This window comes from Ostrea edulis, chromosome 5 (genome assembly GCF_947568905.1).
Source record: "Ostrea edulis chromosome 5, xbOstEdul1.1, whole genome shotgun sequence".
Taxonomy (NCBI): domain Eukaryota; kingdom Metazoa; phylum Mollusca; class Bivalvia; order Ostreida; family Ostreidae; genus Ostrea; species Ostrea edulis.
The window spans coordinates 83181106-83196520 of record NC_079168.1 but is presented as its reverse complement, the minus strand read 5'-3'; the positions used below and the strand labels follow the sequence as shown (position 1 = coordinate 83196520).

General features: G+C 33.1%; 1 protein-coding gene across 1 annotated transcript in view; it reads left to right on the top strand.

Moving 5' to 3' along the window:
* The window catches only part of LOC125650211 (serine/threonine-protein phosphatase 5-like), a 19249-nt gene extending 4445 nt beyond the window's left edge, over positions 1-14804 (top strand). The window contains exons 5-14 of the mRNA XM_048878281.2: positions 1046-1167; positions 1411-1476; positions 1599-1697; positions 6044-6149; positions 9162-9222; positions 10693-10774; positions 12213-12300; positions 12586-12805; positions 13130-13211; positions 14280-14804. Of these exons, the coding sequence (XP_048734238.1) occupies positions 1046-1167; positions 1411-1476; positions 1599-1697; positions 6044-6149; positions 9162-9222; positions 10693-10774; positions 12213-12300; positions 12586-12805; positions 13130-13211; positions 14280-14336 (983 nt within the window). The 3' untranslated portion in view covers positions 14337-14804. The remainder of the gene's footprint in view (positions 1-1045; positions 1168-1410; positions 1477-1598; positions 1698-6043; positions 6150-9161; positions 9223-10692; positions 10775-12212; positions 12301-12585; positions 12806-13129; positions 13212-14279) is intronic.
* The last annotated feature ends 611 nt before the right edge of the window (positions 14805-15415 follow it).

The window sequence follows — 15415 nt, the reverse complement described above, 5'->3', positions numbered from 1 at the left end:
CTGTAAGTGTTGATGATATATTGTCTGTATTGCTGTCTATGTCTGTAAGTGTTGACGATACACTGTCTGTATATCTGTAAGTGTTGATGATATATTGTCTGTATGTCTGTAAGTGTTGATGATATATTGTCTGTATTGCTGTCTGTATGTCTGTTAAGTGTTGACGATATATTGTCTGTATTGCTGTCTATGTCTGTAAGTGTTGACGATACACTGTCTGTATGTCTGTAAGTGTTGACGATACATTGTCTGTATTACTGTCTGTTTGTCTGTAAGTGTTGATGATACATTGTCTGTATTGCTGTCTGTTTGTCTGTAAGTGTTGATGATACATTGTCTGTATTGCTGTCAGTATGTCTGTAAGTGTTGATGATATATTGTCTGTATTGCTGTCAGTATGTCTGTAAGTGTTGATGATATATTGTCTGTATTGCTATCTGTAAATGTCGATCTTTATCTGTATGTCTGTCTGTAAGTGTTGATGATACATTGTCTGTATGTCTGTAAGTGTTGATGATATATTGTCTGTATGTCTGTAAGTGTTGATGATATATTGTCTGTATTGCTGTCTGTAAATGTCGATCTTTATCTGTATGTCTGTCTGTAAGTGTTGATGATACATTGTCTGTATGTCTGTAAGTGTTGATGATACATTGTCTGTATGTCTGTAAGTGTTGATGATACATTGTCTGTATATCTGTAAGTGTTGATGATATATTGTCTGTATGTCTGTAAGTGTTGATGATATATTGTCTGTATGTCTGTAAGTGTTGATGATATATTGTCTATATTGCTGTCTGTAAATGTCGATCATACGTCTGTCTGTAATTATAGGTTTTAATACTGATTGTTTTAATTGTCCATTGGGTCCGGAAATTTGTTCAAGTTATACACAATAGATCTGGTCAGAAACTAAGATAAAAACATGTAATGAAGTTGCTGTAGGGTTATTTGCGATCTGGTATATTTATCCCTTAAAGTGTTCTTTCTATGCACAATTAGTGGTTGTAATTTACATACATGTGTACTGACTGACTCTTCACAGGTATAGAGGAGGATTATAGGGGCCCTCATTTTGAAGATGGCACTTTGACTCTGCAATTTGTCAAGGATCTCATGCAGACCTTCAAGGAACAGAAGAAACTCCACAGAAAATATGCCTATGAGGTAATTTGAATAGCAGTTCGCTGACATCCAAATTTTTTTTTTTCTTCTGCAAAGTATTGATGAGTCTAGAATGTGTAAACTTTGAGCTTAAAATAAAAATTACTGATTCATCAGCTCATGCATTTGTGCACTGCTGTGAATTGTAAACTTTTACATCTTGGTCAAAACTAACAAACGATTATGCTCCTCACCCACATTTTACAAATACAATATGAATGTGTGATATATTTTTTTGTTGGACAGATTCTAATGGAAGTGAAAAAGTTCTTTGTAAAACAGCCCAGTTTAGTTGATATTACAGTGCCAAAGGTATGTTGTCAACTGCATTGTTCATCATTAAAGATGCAGTGAAGAACATGTGTATAAAATTTGTGAATAGCAGAGAGAAAGTGGCTGACAAACCTAACATGTGAGAATTGTCTAATTTTCAGGGGGAGAAATTCACAGTGTGTGGAGATATTCATGGCCAGTACTACGACTTGTTAAATATATTTGAACTCAATGGACTACCCTCAGAATCAAACCCTTATGTATCCTTCATTTATATTTATATCTACGAACATGAAAAAATTGAAGAAGAAAAATCAGGACATAGTGTATAATTTTAAAGCTTTATATATAAAACAAACATGTATAAAATTCTGATTTAAAGGACACATCGCATGTTTTTAAACTTTTTGATTTTTTCAGCAAAATTAATTCATTTCATGCCTAAAACTACTTTACATGTGTTTTAAATGAAACAGTTTGCGTAGTTTTCGAGTTTGAAAGCGATGAAATTCAAATCTTGCGATGTGCATATTTTCTTCGATATTTTATGCGCCATTATCTGTGACGTCATATGCGACCTCGAGCGAGAAGATTTGTAAACAGTTGATAGCCATTTCATAAACAGATTAGATTTAATTGACAATCAAACAATTATCACATTAACAGCTTGTAAATAACACTGCATTAGGGTGTTTTGTGCCATTTAAGGGTGTACTTGCTGTCAGTAGAGAGGATTTGGACTGTGTTTTTATCAATTTTCGAAGGAAGGTATGAGGGACAAGACGTGAATATTTTTTGTCGGCACAACGACTTTGCCATACAAACCCCCAGTAGAATTTGTCCCTGTACTTTTTCTAACAAGCACTTGGACAAATACGTAGATAAACTGCGAGAAAGTGGTTCTATCGAAGCTACGCACTGTTACATATAGGCCTACGGCATATGCTTTCCGTTCTGCTCTCGAATTCAATACACACTCGCACCAACTGACCTTCACCTTGTAACAACATAGGCAGAACTTTGCTAGCAGTGTCTACCAACTGGTAGTTTTAAAAAAGAAATTTAAAGATAAAAGATAATTGAACTTTCAATTATAAATAATAAAATATAATATTTCCCGACTTTGAATTGAATTATAATGCTTTCATTTTTTTTAAGGAACGCGTACGTGTTTACAACAACAGCACGCCACGCTCCCACTTCCTACGTAACAACGTGTTGATAACAAAAAATAATGATTAGACCTAATAAAATTGCTTTAATAAAATAATTTAAAAGTATTGTGATTTTCACAATAAGTTTGATCATTATTATTATTTTTTCTTTTTCGAAATGCACCCGTGACAGTAGGCCTAGTTGTCAATGATACATAATCGTATCATAATTTAGGCCTATCTAACTTCTCCAAAAATAAATTTAATAATAATTGCACTGTTTATTTTAGAAAAGCAACAACGCTAACTACAGTTGTTTACAGAAATGGCATTACCAAATTGTGTTTAGACAGGGATCCGATGTAAACATTATTTACTCGCAAATTTATGCAGATTTCATACTCGCTTTTCTCGCTACATTTGGGTCGCTATTTGTATGCACTGGTGGCTAAAAGATATAAGACTCTGGAAATTTGTCAACATCGAAATAAATGTTATCCATGGTAAATAAATTAGGCCCCTAAAACCCGAGTTTTTAAAAATATCTAACACTACTTTTACAACAAGTTGATCGACGAAGGTCGCATATGACGTCACTGTACCACGTGACTACCTATCTAATTAACTAGGCTTTTTGAAATCGGGGCTTAGATTTAAGTCTGTATTGTGGCTAATTATCGCAATACTTCAGCGAACGAACTATTACAATTAATTTTTATAAGCATAAGGAAGACAAAATGCATATAATTCTGTATACTTTGGAAACACGAGATGTGTCCTTTAAGAGAAACATTTGGTGTAGAATTCTGATTTAAGATGAGCATCTTATTCAAGATGAGGATTGCGTACAGCATTTTGATTTATTACAAACATTGCGTATAGAATTTTGATTTAAGACGAACTTTGCGTATAGAAATTTTATTTATCACAAACATTGCGTATAGAATTTTGATTTAAGGGTGACAGACCTAATTTGTTTCTACAATAGAGATTTTATTCAAATTTTGATATAAGGTAAAGCATGCACTAATGAGTTAAAATCAATGAAAAAAACAAATGAAAATCGTATTTGATTTTCAGCGGTGGGCGTTTCAAAAGTTGGCTATGAAGTAGTCGTAATTGCAAAGGGAATATAGGGAAATTTCCAATGTGCAATATAAAAGTTAAAATTAAAAAAATTCTACAATAGAGTTTTAATCCAAATTAAGGAATGATTTTAAAAAGACAATAATGTTACTAATTGTAAGAAAAAAAGTATGGGTCATCGGCAATTCTTTTTCAGGGGAGCATGTCAAAGGACGATTTTTGGGCAGTTTTCAAGGAAATGACATTAAATAAGAAATGGATAGGTTTTCTACTTTTAGTTTCATACTTTTCCTTTATACTAAATAATCATATTTATCATATGGATTAGGAAAAAGTTCACCAATCATATGTAAACACTGAGTCATTGCATGATATTCCAGGGGTGGTGTCAAAATATGTAATGTATGAACTGTCACAAATTCAATAAATCCGATATAGAGCTCAGTATGCAGATTAAGACAACGGATTTGTATATAGTGTATATGTAATGCGCACATTTTGTTTTCATTTTCTTTATCTTTAACGTTTCTAAATAAATTTAAAAAGTTCAAATGTTTGAATAAAAGCATACATATTTTATACTGATAAGAGATCAAGTACATGACTTATCGGACAGTTTCAAGATAGGATCTAACATGTACTTCAAGTGTCATCATCATTTATAAGATTTTTCTGATGAACACTCTCAGAAACAAAATGGATTTTTATTCCCTGAAACATTTTTATAAGTTAAGCTTCAGAGTAGCATAAATTTATTTTAATAAAGTAATTCTTACATTTCTGCATGTACTTGTATTGAATGTAAATGCATATACATGTTTATGTAATACGTGGTACATGTTGATTGGCAATTGAAATCTCAGACATGAGTAACTAGAGCATTATTCTACCTGAATGTATTTTTCTCTATATCAAAAGATGGCGATAAGCCGACTATTTTCACCAAAGTATATGCATCTCTGCCGTGTGATCGGTTCTGTGCTAAGATCTGCGCTAGGGTGATAGTCTTCAAACTATTCACCGGCAGCATCGATTTTCTGCGCAATTCGGCATTGTGACGTCAAATACAAAGCCCAGCGGCGTATTCAACGTCACAACTATAGCAGCTATTCCCAACATTATGACGGAACGATTTGCTTTGTTGTCAGAAGAGGAATTATTCTGCTTTGGTATAATAATAAAATATCTATCCAATGAGTAGGGGCGATAGCGTGTTTATTGTCAGCCGAGAGAGAAACTACCCCCCCCCCCCCCCCCCCCCTCCGGCCCTGCCTCTGTTCTTCCGTTGTTGTTGATTGATACGGTTTTAGTCATTTTTTCCTGTGTCGTTTTAGTGAAAGGTCGAAAGATTTCAAAATATAATTCTACCCTCTTTTCCGCAGTTGGTTGTAAATAAAAATTATCGTCGGTTTTTGATTAATACGCTTCTGGTGCATGCCGTAAATCGTTAATTGTTTATGGAGTAATACAGTAATTACTATTGATAAGAATATTCATGATATAAACTATATTCAGAAGTAAAATTTTAATAACAAAAGAGTCTACTTTTTTTTTTTTACTTCGTTGTGCATACCTATGACAGTTTAATTCATGGCATATGCGCGGGAGGTTGTAAAAACACGGACAATTACGGAATCCCAGAAATTGCACATAAAACACGGCAGAGTTACGGACAGATAGATGATTCACAGATACAAAAGTTACGGAAATGCTATAAATTGACTTTGTTGAAGAATTCGTATGAAATATGGATTAAAATAAGATGTATTACTTGTATGATGAAAGAAATATACAGTCTCAAGTTCAGTTTGTAAATTTCGCATGTTCATAATGTGATGAAACAATTACAGCGACGTCACAATGCACGGAGACTGTAAATAGCGATGTGCGCTGCTTTCTGCGCAGAAGTGCAAAATTTTGAATTAGGTCTGTCGTCCTTAAGACGAACTTTGCATATAGAATTTTGATTTGTTACAAACATTGTGTATAGAATTTTTATTTCAGATGAACATTTCGTATAGAATTTTGATTTATTACAAACATTGCATAAAGAATATTGATTTATTACAAACATTGCATATAGAATTTTGATTTATTACAAACATTGCATATAGAATTTTGATTTATTACAAACATTGCATATAGAATTTTGATTTATTACAAACATTGCATATAAAATTTTGATATAGGACAGGCATTGTGTACAGAATTTTGATTTACATGTATTACAAACATTGTGTACAGAATTCTGATTTATTACAAACATAGCATAAAGAATTTTGATTTAAGACAAACATTGCGTATAAAATTCTGATATAGGACAGGTACTGTGTACAGATTTGTGTGTTGACCTTGACTTCTATTAGTTATTTAATGGTGACTTTGTGGATCGTGGTTCCTTTTCTGTGGAGTGTGTCATCGTCTTGTTCTGTTTTAAACTTTTATATCCCAATCATTTCTTCATGGCTAGAGGTAAGACTACTGTGTACATTTATTGACTTTTGATGAAGTGTCAAGTTGACAACTGACATCAAACGTTTTACACTAATGTGATAATGTCATTCAATCAGCAAAGTAGAAAACACTAGTTATTCCAGGTTTGTGACATCACAATGACAAATAGATATTTATTGCATGTCACAATAGCTAATTAAAAATGTAAGCAGATAATTAAATATCACAATAGCAAATGGAGGCAGGTAAATAACTCTTATTTTCATATACATGTATATCAATAAAAACAATAACATATACATTTTGAATTGACTATATACATTTGTTTAATAATCCAAAAATTATTCATCACATTTTAAAATACATGTAATTATAACAAAGTTCAGTAGACTGTCAATGATTTCTTTTTTTCTATTAATGTTATAAAATGCAGTCATAAATAGGTATGATGTGTACAAATGAAGACATAAAGTTATACAAAACTTGAATAAAATTAAATCAAGTATGCTACTCATTAAAATTGTTAATTTTTGTGCTGTCATTAGATAAATTGGACCTAAAAAGAACCGAATTGAAAAAAAACCCGAATCATGCTATCATGAATCGAAACCGAATCGAGCTAACTCTGAATCGTCCCAGCCCTACAAATGGGTAATTAATTGAATATCTAAATGGTAAATGGATAATTAAATGTTACAATGACAAATGGATAATCAATTGAATATCTAAATGGTAAATGGATGATTAAATGTTACAATGACAAATGGATAATCAATTGAATATCTAAATGGTAAATGGATGATTAAATGTTACAATGACAAATGGATAATCAATTGAATATCTAAATGGTAAATGGATGATTAAATGTTACAATGACAAATGGATAATCAATTGAGTATCTAAATGGTAAATGGATGATTAAATGTTACAATGACAAATGAATAATTAAATTCCATAATGACAGACATATCATTAAATGTCACAATAACAAATGGGTGGCAAATAAACAATTGAATGTCACAATGGCAAATAAACAATTAAGTGTCGCAATAACAAATGGGTGGCAAATAAACAATTGAATGTCACAATAACAAATGGGTGGCAAATAAACAATTGAATGTCACAATAACAAATGGGTGGCAAATAAACAATTGAATGTCACAATAACAAATGGTTGGCAAATAAACTATTAAATGTCAGAATAACAAATGGGTGGCAAATAAACAATTGAATGTCACTATGTCAAATGGGTGGCAAACAAACAATTGAATGTCGCAATAACAATGGGTGGCAAATAAACAATTGAATGTCACAATGGCAAATAAACAATTAAATGTCACAATGACAAACAAATAATTAATTGTCACAATGACAAATGGATAAATAAATGTCACAATGACAAACAGATACTTAATTGTCACAATGACAAATAGATAAATAAATGTCACAATGACAAACAGATAATTAATTGTCACATGACAAATGGATAAATGTCACAATGACAAACAGATGATTAAATATCACAATGATAAACAGATAATTAAATGTCACAATGACAAACAAATAAAGGCAGATAATTAAATTTCACAATGACAAACAGATAATTAAATGTCACAATGACAAACAGATAATTAAATATCACAATAAACAGATAATTAAATGTCACAATAAACAGATAAAAGCAGATAATAAAATGTCACAATGACAAACAGATAATTAAATGTCACAATGACAAACAGATAATTAAATGTCACTATAAACAGATAATTAAATGTCACAATAAACAGATAATTAAATGTCACAATAAACAGATAAAAGCAGATAATAAAATGTCACAATGACAAACAGATGATTAAATGTCATAATGACAAACAGATAATTAAATGTCACAATGACAAACAGATAATTAAATGTCACAATGACAAACAGATAATTAAATGTCACAATGACAAACAAATGATTAAATGTCACAATGACAAACAGATAATTAAATGTCACAATGACAAACAGATAATTAAATGTCACTATAAACAGATAATTAAATGTCACAATAAACAGATAATTAGATGTCATGATAACAAACAGATAATTAAATGTCACAATAACAAACAGATAATTAATTGTCACAATGACAAACAAGATTATTAAATGTCACAATGACAAACAGATGATTAAATGTCACAATGACAAACAAATAATTAAATGTCACAATGACAAACAGATAATTAAATGTCATAATAAACTGATAAATAAATGTCACAATGACAAACAGATAATTAATTGTCATAATGACAAACAGATAATTAAATGTCACTATAAACAGATAATTAAATGTCACAATGACAAATAGATAATTAAATGTCACAATGACAAACAAATAATTCAATGTCACAATGACAGATAATTAAATGTCACAATAAACAAATAATTAAATGTCACAATGACAAATAGATAATTAAATGTCACAATAAACAAATAATTAAATGTCACAATAAACAGATTATTAAATGTCACAATAAACAAATAATTAAATGTCACAATGACAAATAGATAATTAAATGTCACTATAAACAGATAATTAAATGTCACAATGACAAATAGATAATTAAATGTCACAATGACAAACAAATAATTAAATGTCACAATAAACAAATAATTAAATGTCACAATAAACAGATAATTAAATGTCACAATGCCAAACAGATAATTAAATGTCACAATGACAGATAATTAAATGTCACAGTGACAAACAGATAATTAAATATCACAATAAACAGATAAACAAATGTCACAATGACAAGCAGATAATTAAATGTCACAATGACAAACAGATAATTAAATGTAACAATAAACAGATAATTAAATGTCACAATGACAAACAGATAATTAAATGTCACAGTGATATTAACATGACCTACTGTAATTTGATGAGTGTTGGATTTTATCTTCGTTTCTGCTTTTTAATATGAGAATTTCCTTTTGTGTGGTTTTAGATGAGGATTTCCTAATTGATCTTTTGTATGGTTTTAGGTAACCACGAGAGTATAACAATGAATCAGATGTATGGTTTTGACGGAGAAGTTAAGTCCAAGTATCCTTGTCTTTAATGTGAACATTTATGTACATGTGTGAGATTGGTTAGATTTTAGTAACAGAGTAAGTGGGTGTGTGGATGGTGGAGATGTTGAGGGGTTTTGAATTCTCTTGAACAGTTGCTGAAACCATTCAGTATGTTAGTGAACAATGGTAAGAGAAAGACTAATAATTTGTATTGTCACTAGGACAAGGCTAAAGAGAATACTTAATCTAATGAGTCGAGATGTAGCGACGAGTCGTGTTGTATAACCTAATGAGTCGAGATGTAGCGATGAGTCGTGTTGTATAACCTAATGAGTCGAGATGTAGCGATGAGTCGTGTTGTATAATCTAATGAGTCGAGATGTAGCGACGAGTCGTGTTGTATAACTTAATGAGTCGAGATGTAGTGATGAGTCGTGTTGTATAATCTAATGAGTCGAGATGTAGCGACGAGTCGTGTTGTATAACCTAATGAGTCGAGATGTAGCCACGAGTCATGTTGTATAATCTAATGAGTCGAGATGTAGCGACGAGTCATGTTGTATAATCTAATGAGTCGAGATGTAGTGATGAGTCGTGTTGTATAATCTAATGAGTCGAGATGTAGCGACGAGTCGTGTTGTATAACCTAATGAGTCGAGATGTAGCCACGAGTCATGTTGTATAATCTAATGAGTCGAGATGTAGCGACGAGTCGTGTTGTATAATCTAATGAGTCGAGATGTAGTGATGAGTCGTGTTGTATAATCTAATGAGTCGAGATGTAGCGATGAGTCGTGTTGTATAATCTAATGAGTCGAGATGTAGCGACGAGTCATGTTGTATAACCTAATGAGTCGAGATGTAGCGACGAGTCGTGTTGTATAACCTAATGAGTCGAGATGTAGCCACGAGTCGTGTTGTATAATCTAATGAGTCGAGATGTAGCCACGAGTCATGTTGTATAATCTAATGAGTCGAGATGTAGTGATGAGTCGTGTTGTATAATCTAATGAGTCAAGATGTAGCCACGAGTCGTGTTGTATAATCTAAAGAGTCGAGATGTAGCGATGAGTCGTGTTGTATAATCTAATGAGTCGAGATGTAGCGACGAGTCATGCTGTATAATCTAATGAGTCGAGATGTAGCGATGAGTCATGTTGTATAATCTAATGAGTCGAGATGTAGCGATGAGTCGTGTTGTATAATCTAATGAGTCGAGATGTAGTGATGAGTCATATTGTATAATCTAATGAGTCGAGATGTAGTGATGAGTCATATTGTATAATCTAATGAGTCGAGATGTAGTGATGAGTCATATTGTATAATCTAATGAGTCGAGATGTAGTGATGAGTCATGTTGTATAATCTAATGAGTCGAGATGTAGTGATGAGTCGTGTTGTATAATCTAATGAGTCGAGATGTAGCGACGAGTCGTGTTGTATAATCTAATGAGTCGAGATGTAGCGACGAGTCATGTTGTATAATCTTTAACTAAGGTAGATATACATCCCAAATGGCAGACCTGTTCACGGAAATCTTCAATTGGTTACCGCTGGCACACTGTATAAACAATAAAATCTTAGTAAGTATCAGGTTTTCTGATAAAAGTAAGAATTGGCAACAGTTTGTGTTCTTGTTTTTAGCTTATCTGAACTGAAAGGCTCAAGTGAGCTTATCTTATCCAAATTTGTCAGTCCTCTGTGAAATTTTCACATTTTACTTCTCAAAAATGTGGGTCAATTTGAACCAAATTTGCTAAAAGTATCTTTGGGTGAGGGGTTTTAAGTTTGTTCAAATGAAGCCTTATTCCAGCCAGTAGGAGAGAAAATGGGGTGAGGGGTTTGAAAAATCTTTTTAAGGACCAAGAAAGTAGAAAAGCTGGAACTTGTATGAAATGTTCCTTACAGGTCAAAGATTTTAAGTTTTTCCATACCATGATCTCAGGGGCCACATTAGGGGTACATTAAAATATGCTCATAACTTTTATGCTTGTTGTGAAGTGATATTTACTCCTCTGTGAGAGGAAAATAATGAAATTCTTATTAGATATAACAAAGTTTGGTTACAACAAACTGTTTTTTTTGCTGGCCCTGGAAGTTCGCTGTAACCGTGTTTTACTGTACAAAGTTTAATATTGGATATATAATTATATGGGGAATATCTATGAAACTCTTATTCTAAAGAACCACAAGGATTCATATTTTCAAATTAACATGTTGTGTTTCAGGTTTGTACATAATACCATGACTGCCATGGTGAGCCACAACCAGGGTTCGGAGTGTAATATTGGTTATGAATGGGGGAAACCTTGAAAATCTTCTTCTCAAGAACCAGAAGCATTCAAATTGTCAGATTAATATATACTGGCATCCTCTTGTAGTAGTTTAAGATTGTTCATACCATGACCCCTGGGGTAGGGTAGGACCACAATAGAGGTTAAGATTTTCAACTTTGTTTATACCGGGGTATACAGAAAATCTTTGAATTTTTGTTTTCTCAAGAGTATATAGTGTCATAATGTACAAGCATCCTTGTGTAGTGTTGCTTCATATTTGTGCAGACCATGACACCTGGGGCCAGAATAAGGGATTTAAATCTTGATTTGAGTTCTATATGAGAAAAATTTTCCAAATTCTATGAAAGAGTTGCAAGTATCCTCTTGTAATGTAGTCTCAGCTTTGTTCTAACCATGGCTGTTGAGGCCAGGGGTGGCATTAGGATTCAAATTCTTAAGATATACAAGGGTACTTTCATGTTTGGTTTGATTGATACACAATAACAAGCTCATGTAGTGTAGACATTTGTTCACTCCATTTTTCTCGGTGCTTAGGTGAGCAATGTGGCCATTGTGCCTCTTGATTTTTTTTTTCTGTCATCATCATAGTGAATTAAAATGTACTATTTTACTGTGTGTCAGCAAGATAGCTCAGGTGAACATTGTGGTCCCTGTCCTCTTGTTTGCCTTGGGCTGTTAATCTAATCAATAACAGGAAGTTAATGGTTTCCATTTATAATTTCAGGTAATGCACGGTGGTTTGTTTAAAGATGACAATGTTGCTCTGGATGATCTCAGGAAAATTGACAGAAATCGACAGCCACCTGAATCTGGTAAGTAAAGGACTCTGATGCAAACGAAAAACTGTCATTAAAAGCATGAGGCTATTCAGTGTTTGAAAAAGAAATGAAATGCTAAATATGATTCCACTTTGCTGACAAGTTCCAATCATTAACTAACTCATAAATTATTTCAAATGTACATCAGATGTGTTATATGATTTTGGACTTCAGACTAACAAATTCAATCAGAGTGTATAATTTTCATGTTTATAGACACAGACTAATTTAAATGATTTGACGTGCTTTGTTGAACACATATTCGATGTGCTTTGTTAGGTCTGATGTGTGAACTGCTTTGGTCTGACCCCCAACCAATGCACGGTCGGGCGGAGAGTAAACGAGGAGTGGGCACCATGTTTGGTCCTGATGTCACAACTAAATTTTTGGAACGAAACAACTTGGACTACGTCGTGCGGAGTCACGAAGTCAAACCAGAGGGTTATGAAGTCTCTCACAATGGGAAGTGTATAACTGTCTTTTCAGCACCAAATTACTGGTAAGTCAGCTCTTCTAACGACAGTACATAAAATTAACTTGCAGTAGGTTTAATGCCAGTTTACTTTTATGCTCTTGGAAGAAAGATTTTAGGACATGTATATAACCTTTATGACAAGCTTTTAGATATTGAGTGGGTGTAACCTTTATGACAAGCTTTAGATATTGAGTGGGTGTAACCTTTATGACAAGCTTTAGATATTGAGTGGGTGTAACCTTTATGACAAGCTTTAGATATTGAGTGGGTGTAACCTTTATGACAAGCTTTAGTTACTGAACACTAGATATTAAATACTGATTGTGAGTACAATTCTTTGTTTGACAGTGATACAATGGGGAACAAAGGGGCTTTTATGAAGGTAACTGGTGATGACCTGACCCCCAAATTTACATCATTTGATGCAGTAGTAAGTATTTAACGTTCAGATGTACTGGGGATGATAAAATGCGAGACGGAAACAGGATTTCCTGTTTGTATCTGTCATCTTCTGCAGGCAGTGTTGTATGTGTCCTGCAGAGGTTATCGTTAACAAGAGGTTAAGTACTCAGTAGTTGACTTTTAGGGAGTTAAAGACAGGGTGTCAAGTCCCTATTTATTCCTATAAACTTGAAGGTTCCTATATTTTCCCTATAAATCATTAAAATCCCTATAAAGCCTTATATCTCCACAAAAAAATGACAGACCTATTTTCAAAAATGATAAAAAAAAGAACAAAAAATGCTATATTGATATTTAATTAGATTGTTATGAAGAGAATAACTATGATGATTGTAGAAGAACTGTCTATTGGATGGAAAACTGTCCACATCTGAAAGGATTTTGTCTTTGTTTATGTTTGGTATTATTTCTTCTCCAGTAATATACTATGCTTGCTAGATTTTTATGCAGAAACAATAAACTTTTATACAAATTCTTTGATAAAACCCCTATTTATTCCTATAAATTTGTTGTAAAAATCCCCATATTTTCCCTATAAACTGCAAATTTTCCCCCCTATAATCCTATATTTTTCAGACCAAAAGTGGCTTGATACCCTGTAAAGAGCAAAAATCGTATGTGTTATCTATGAATACAATGTGTCATTCAGATCGAGATCAATGTTCCAAAACTACATCTGTATAACGGCAATGTATAGTAATCACTCCCGTTCTCTGGGAGGACTAAACTCAAGTAAAAACAATTTCATAATAAAATACAGGGTATACATTTTTGGTGTTAAAATGAGAGAAAAAGCCATCAAATGAAAAACAGATTAAAATTCAATAGATAAAAAAAAGAAAAAAATTAATACCTAAAATCTATGGTCAACTCTTGGAAATTTTTTTGGTGGGTCTTATATGTGTGTCTAGTACAAATGCCTCCAAACATTCTGAAATGAAATGCTTTAAATGTGAGAATGTATATAAATGAAAAAAAAAGAAAATTTTTAAATCAGTAGTAATTACTAAAAAAAAAATTGTCTTCTTTGTTTCAGCCACATCCGAACGTTAAACCTATGGCCTATGCAAACAGCTTGTTTGGATTGTTTTAGACTTCAGACTGAAACGAGAATTTGCAACATTCTGTCCACCATACTGCATCACTGGATGCGTTTCATTGGTTTATCATTCATAAAGACAGCTGACAAATCCCACAGTACACATCACACAGACTCTAAAGGGCGACAATCATCCGATTGACAGCTGACAAATCACACAATACAGACTCTAAAGGGCGACAATCATCCGATCGGATACGTTGGGCCAAAACTTGGTGTGACATTAGTTAATATGTGGTTGTGAAGCTGTCGACAATCACTGATATAACTTGTGTTTTGTGTACTGAGAGTGTAAAGAGCAGTCCATTAGAGTCATCAGGAACCAGTGTGTACCGGTCAGTGGTGTCCATCTTGTGTCCTGCTACGTGTCTATATTGTGGCAGCTGATGTTTCTATTATCAGAAAATTATCATTTTAATAAACTTGTGACAGTTTTAATAAACAAAAGAATCAAGGAGTAAATTTTATTTTGTACATGTATCACAAAAAGGAAGTGTAGTGGATGAGACAGGACAGTTCTTTGAAGAGCAAGCACATGAGATATTGGGCGAGACATTGTAGTTGCAGGGTTCGAAATTAACTCATGTCCGTAAGTCAGAGACTAGTAAAAAACGTGTCGGACTAGTGAACTCTTCTATAGCACTAGTCCGTATGGACTAGTGAAAATCCAGAAATCAATCTTGAATTGGTAAAGATTTTTAGCAAGATTTGTCTGAGTCTCTTAATGTTTGAACTTATGGTTGATTACCTGCATGGTCAAGTGTTTGCATGACTATGACAGCCTGATCTTCCTAACACATGGAGTGTGTTCGAGACCGCCGTTCTTCGAACATGCACAAATTGTCAAATTCCTGACGATTCCGAACGCCGAATACACATCACGAGAACGTGTTCTAGGTGCAAGAATTGCAAGTAGTGTGGTCTGAGAACATGCACGTTTGTACGCACATGTTCTCGTCATTCGCGACTCTTAACACAGTAGTTCATAACACTATAGCTCATGACTTGGTCAATCGAGTGAATTTTTTTTACTTTATTGATAAAATTTCGAACTCCTGTGACTCTAAGATCTG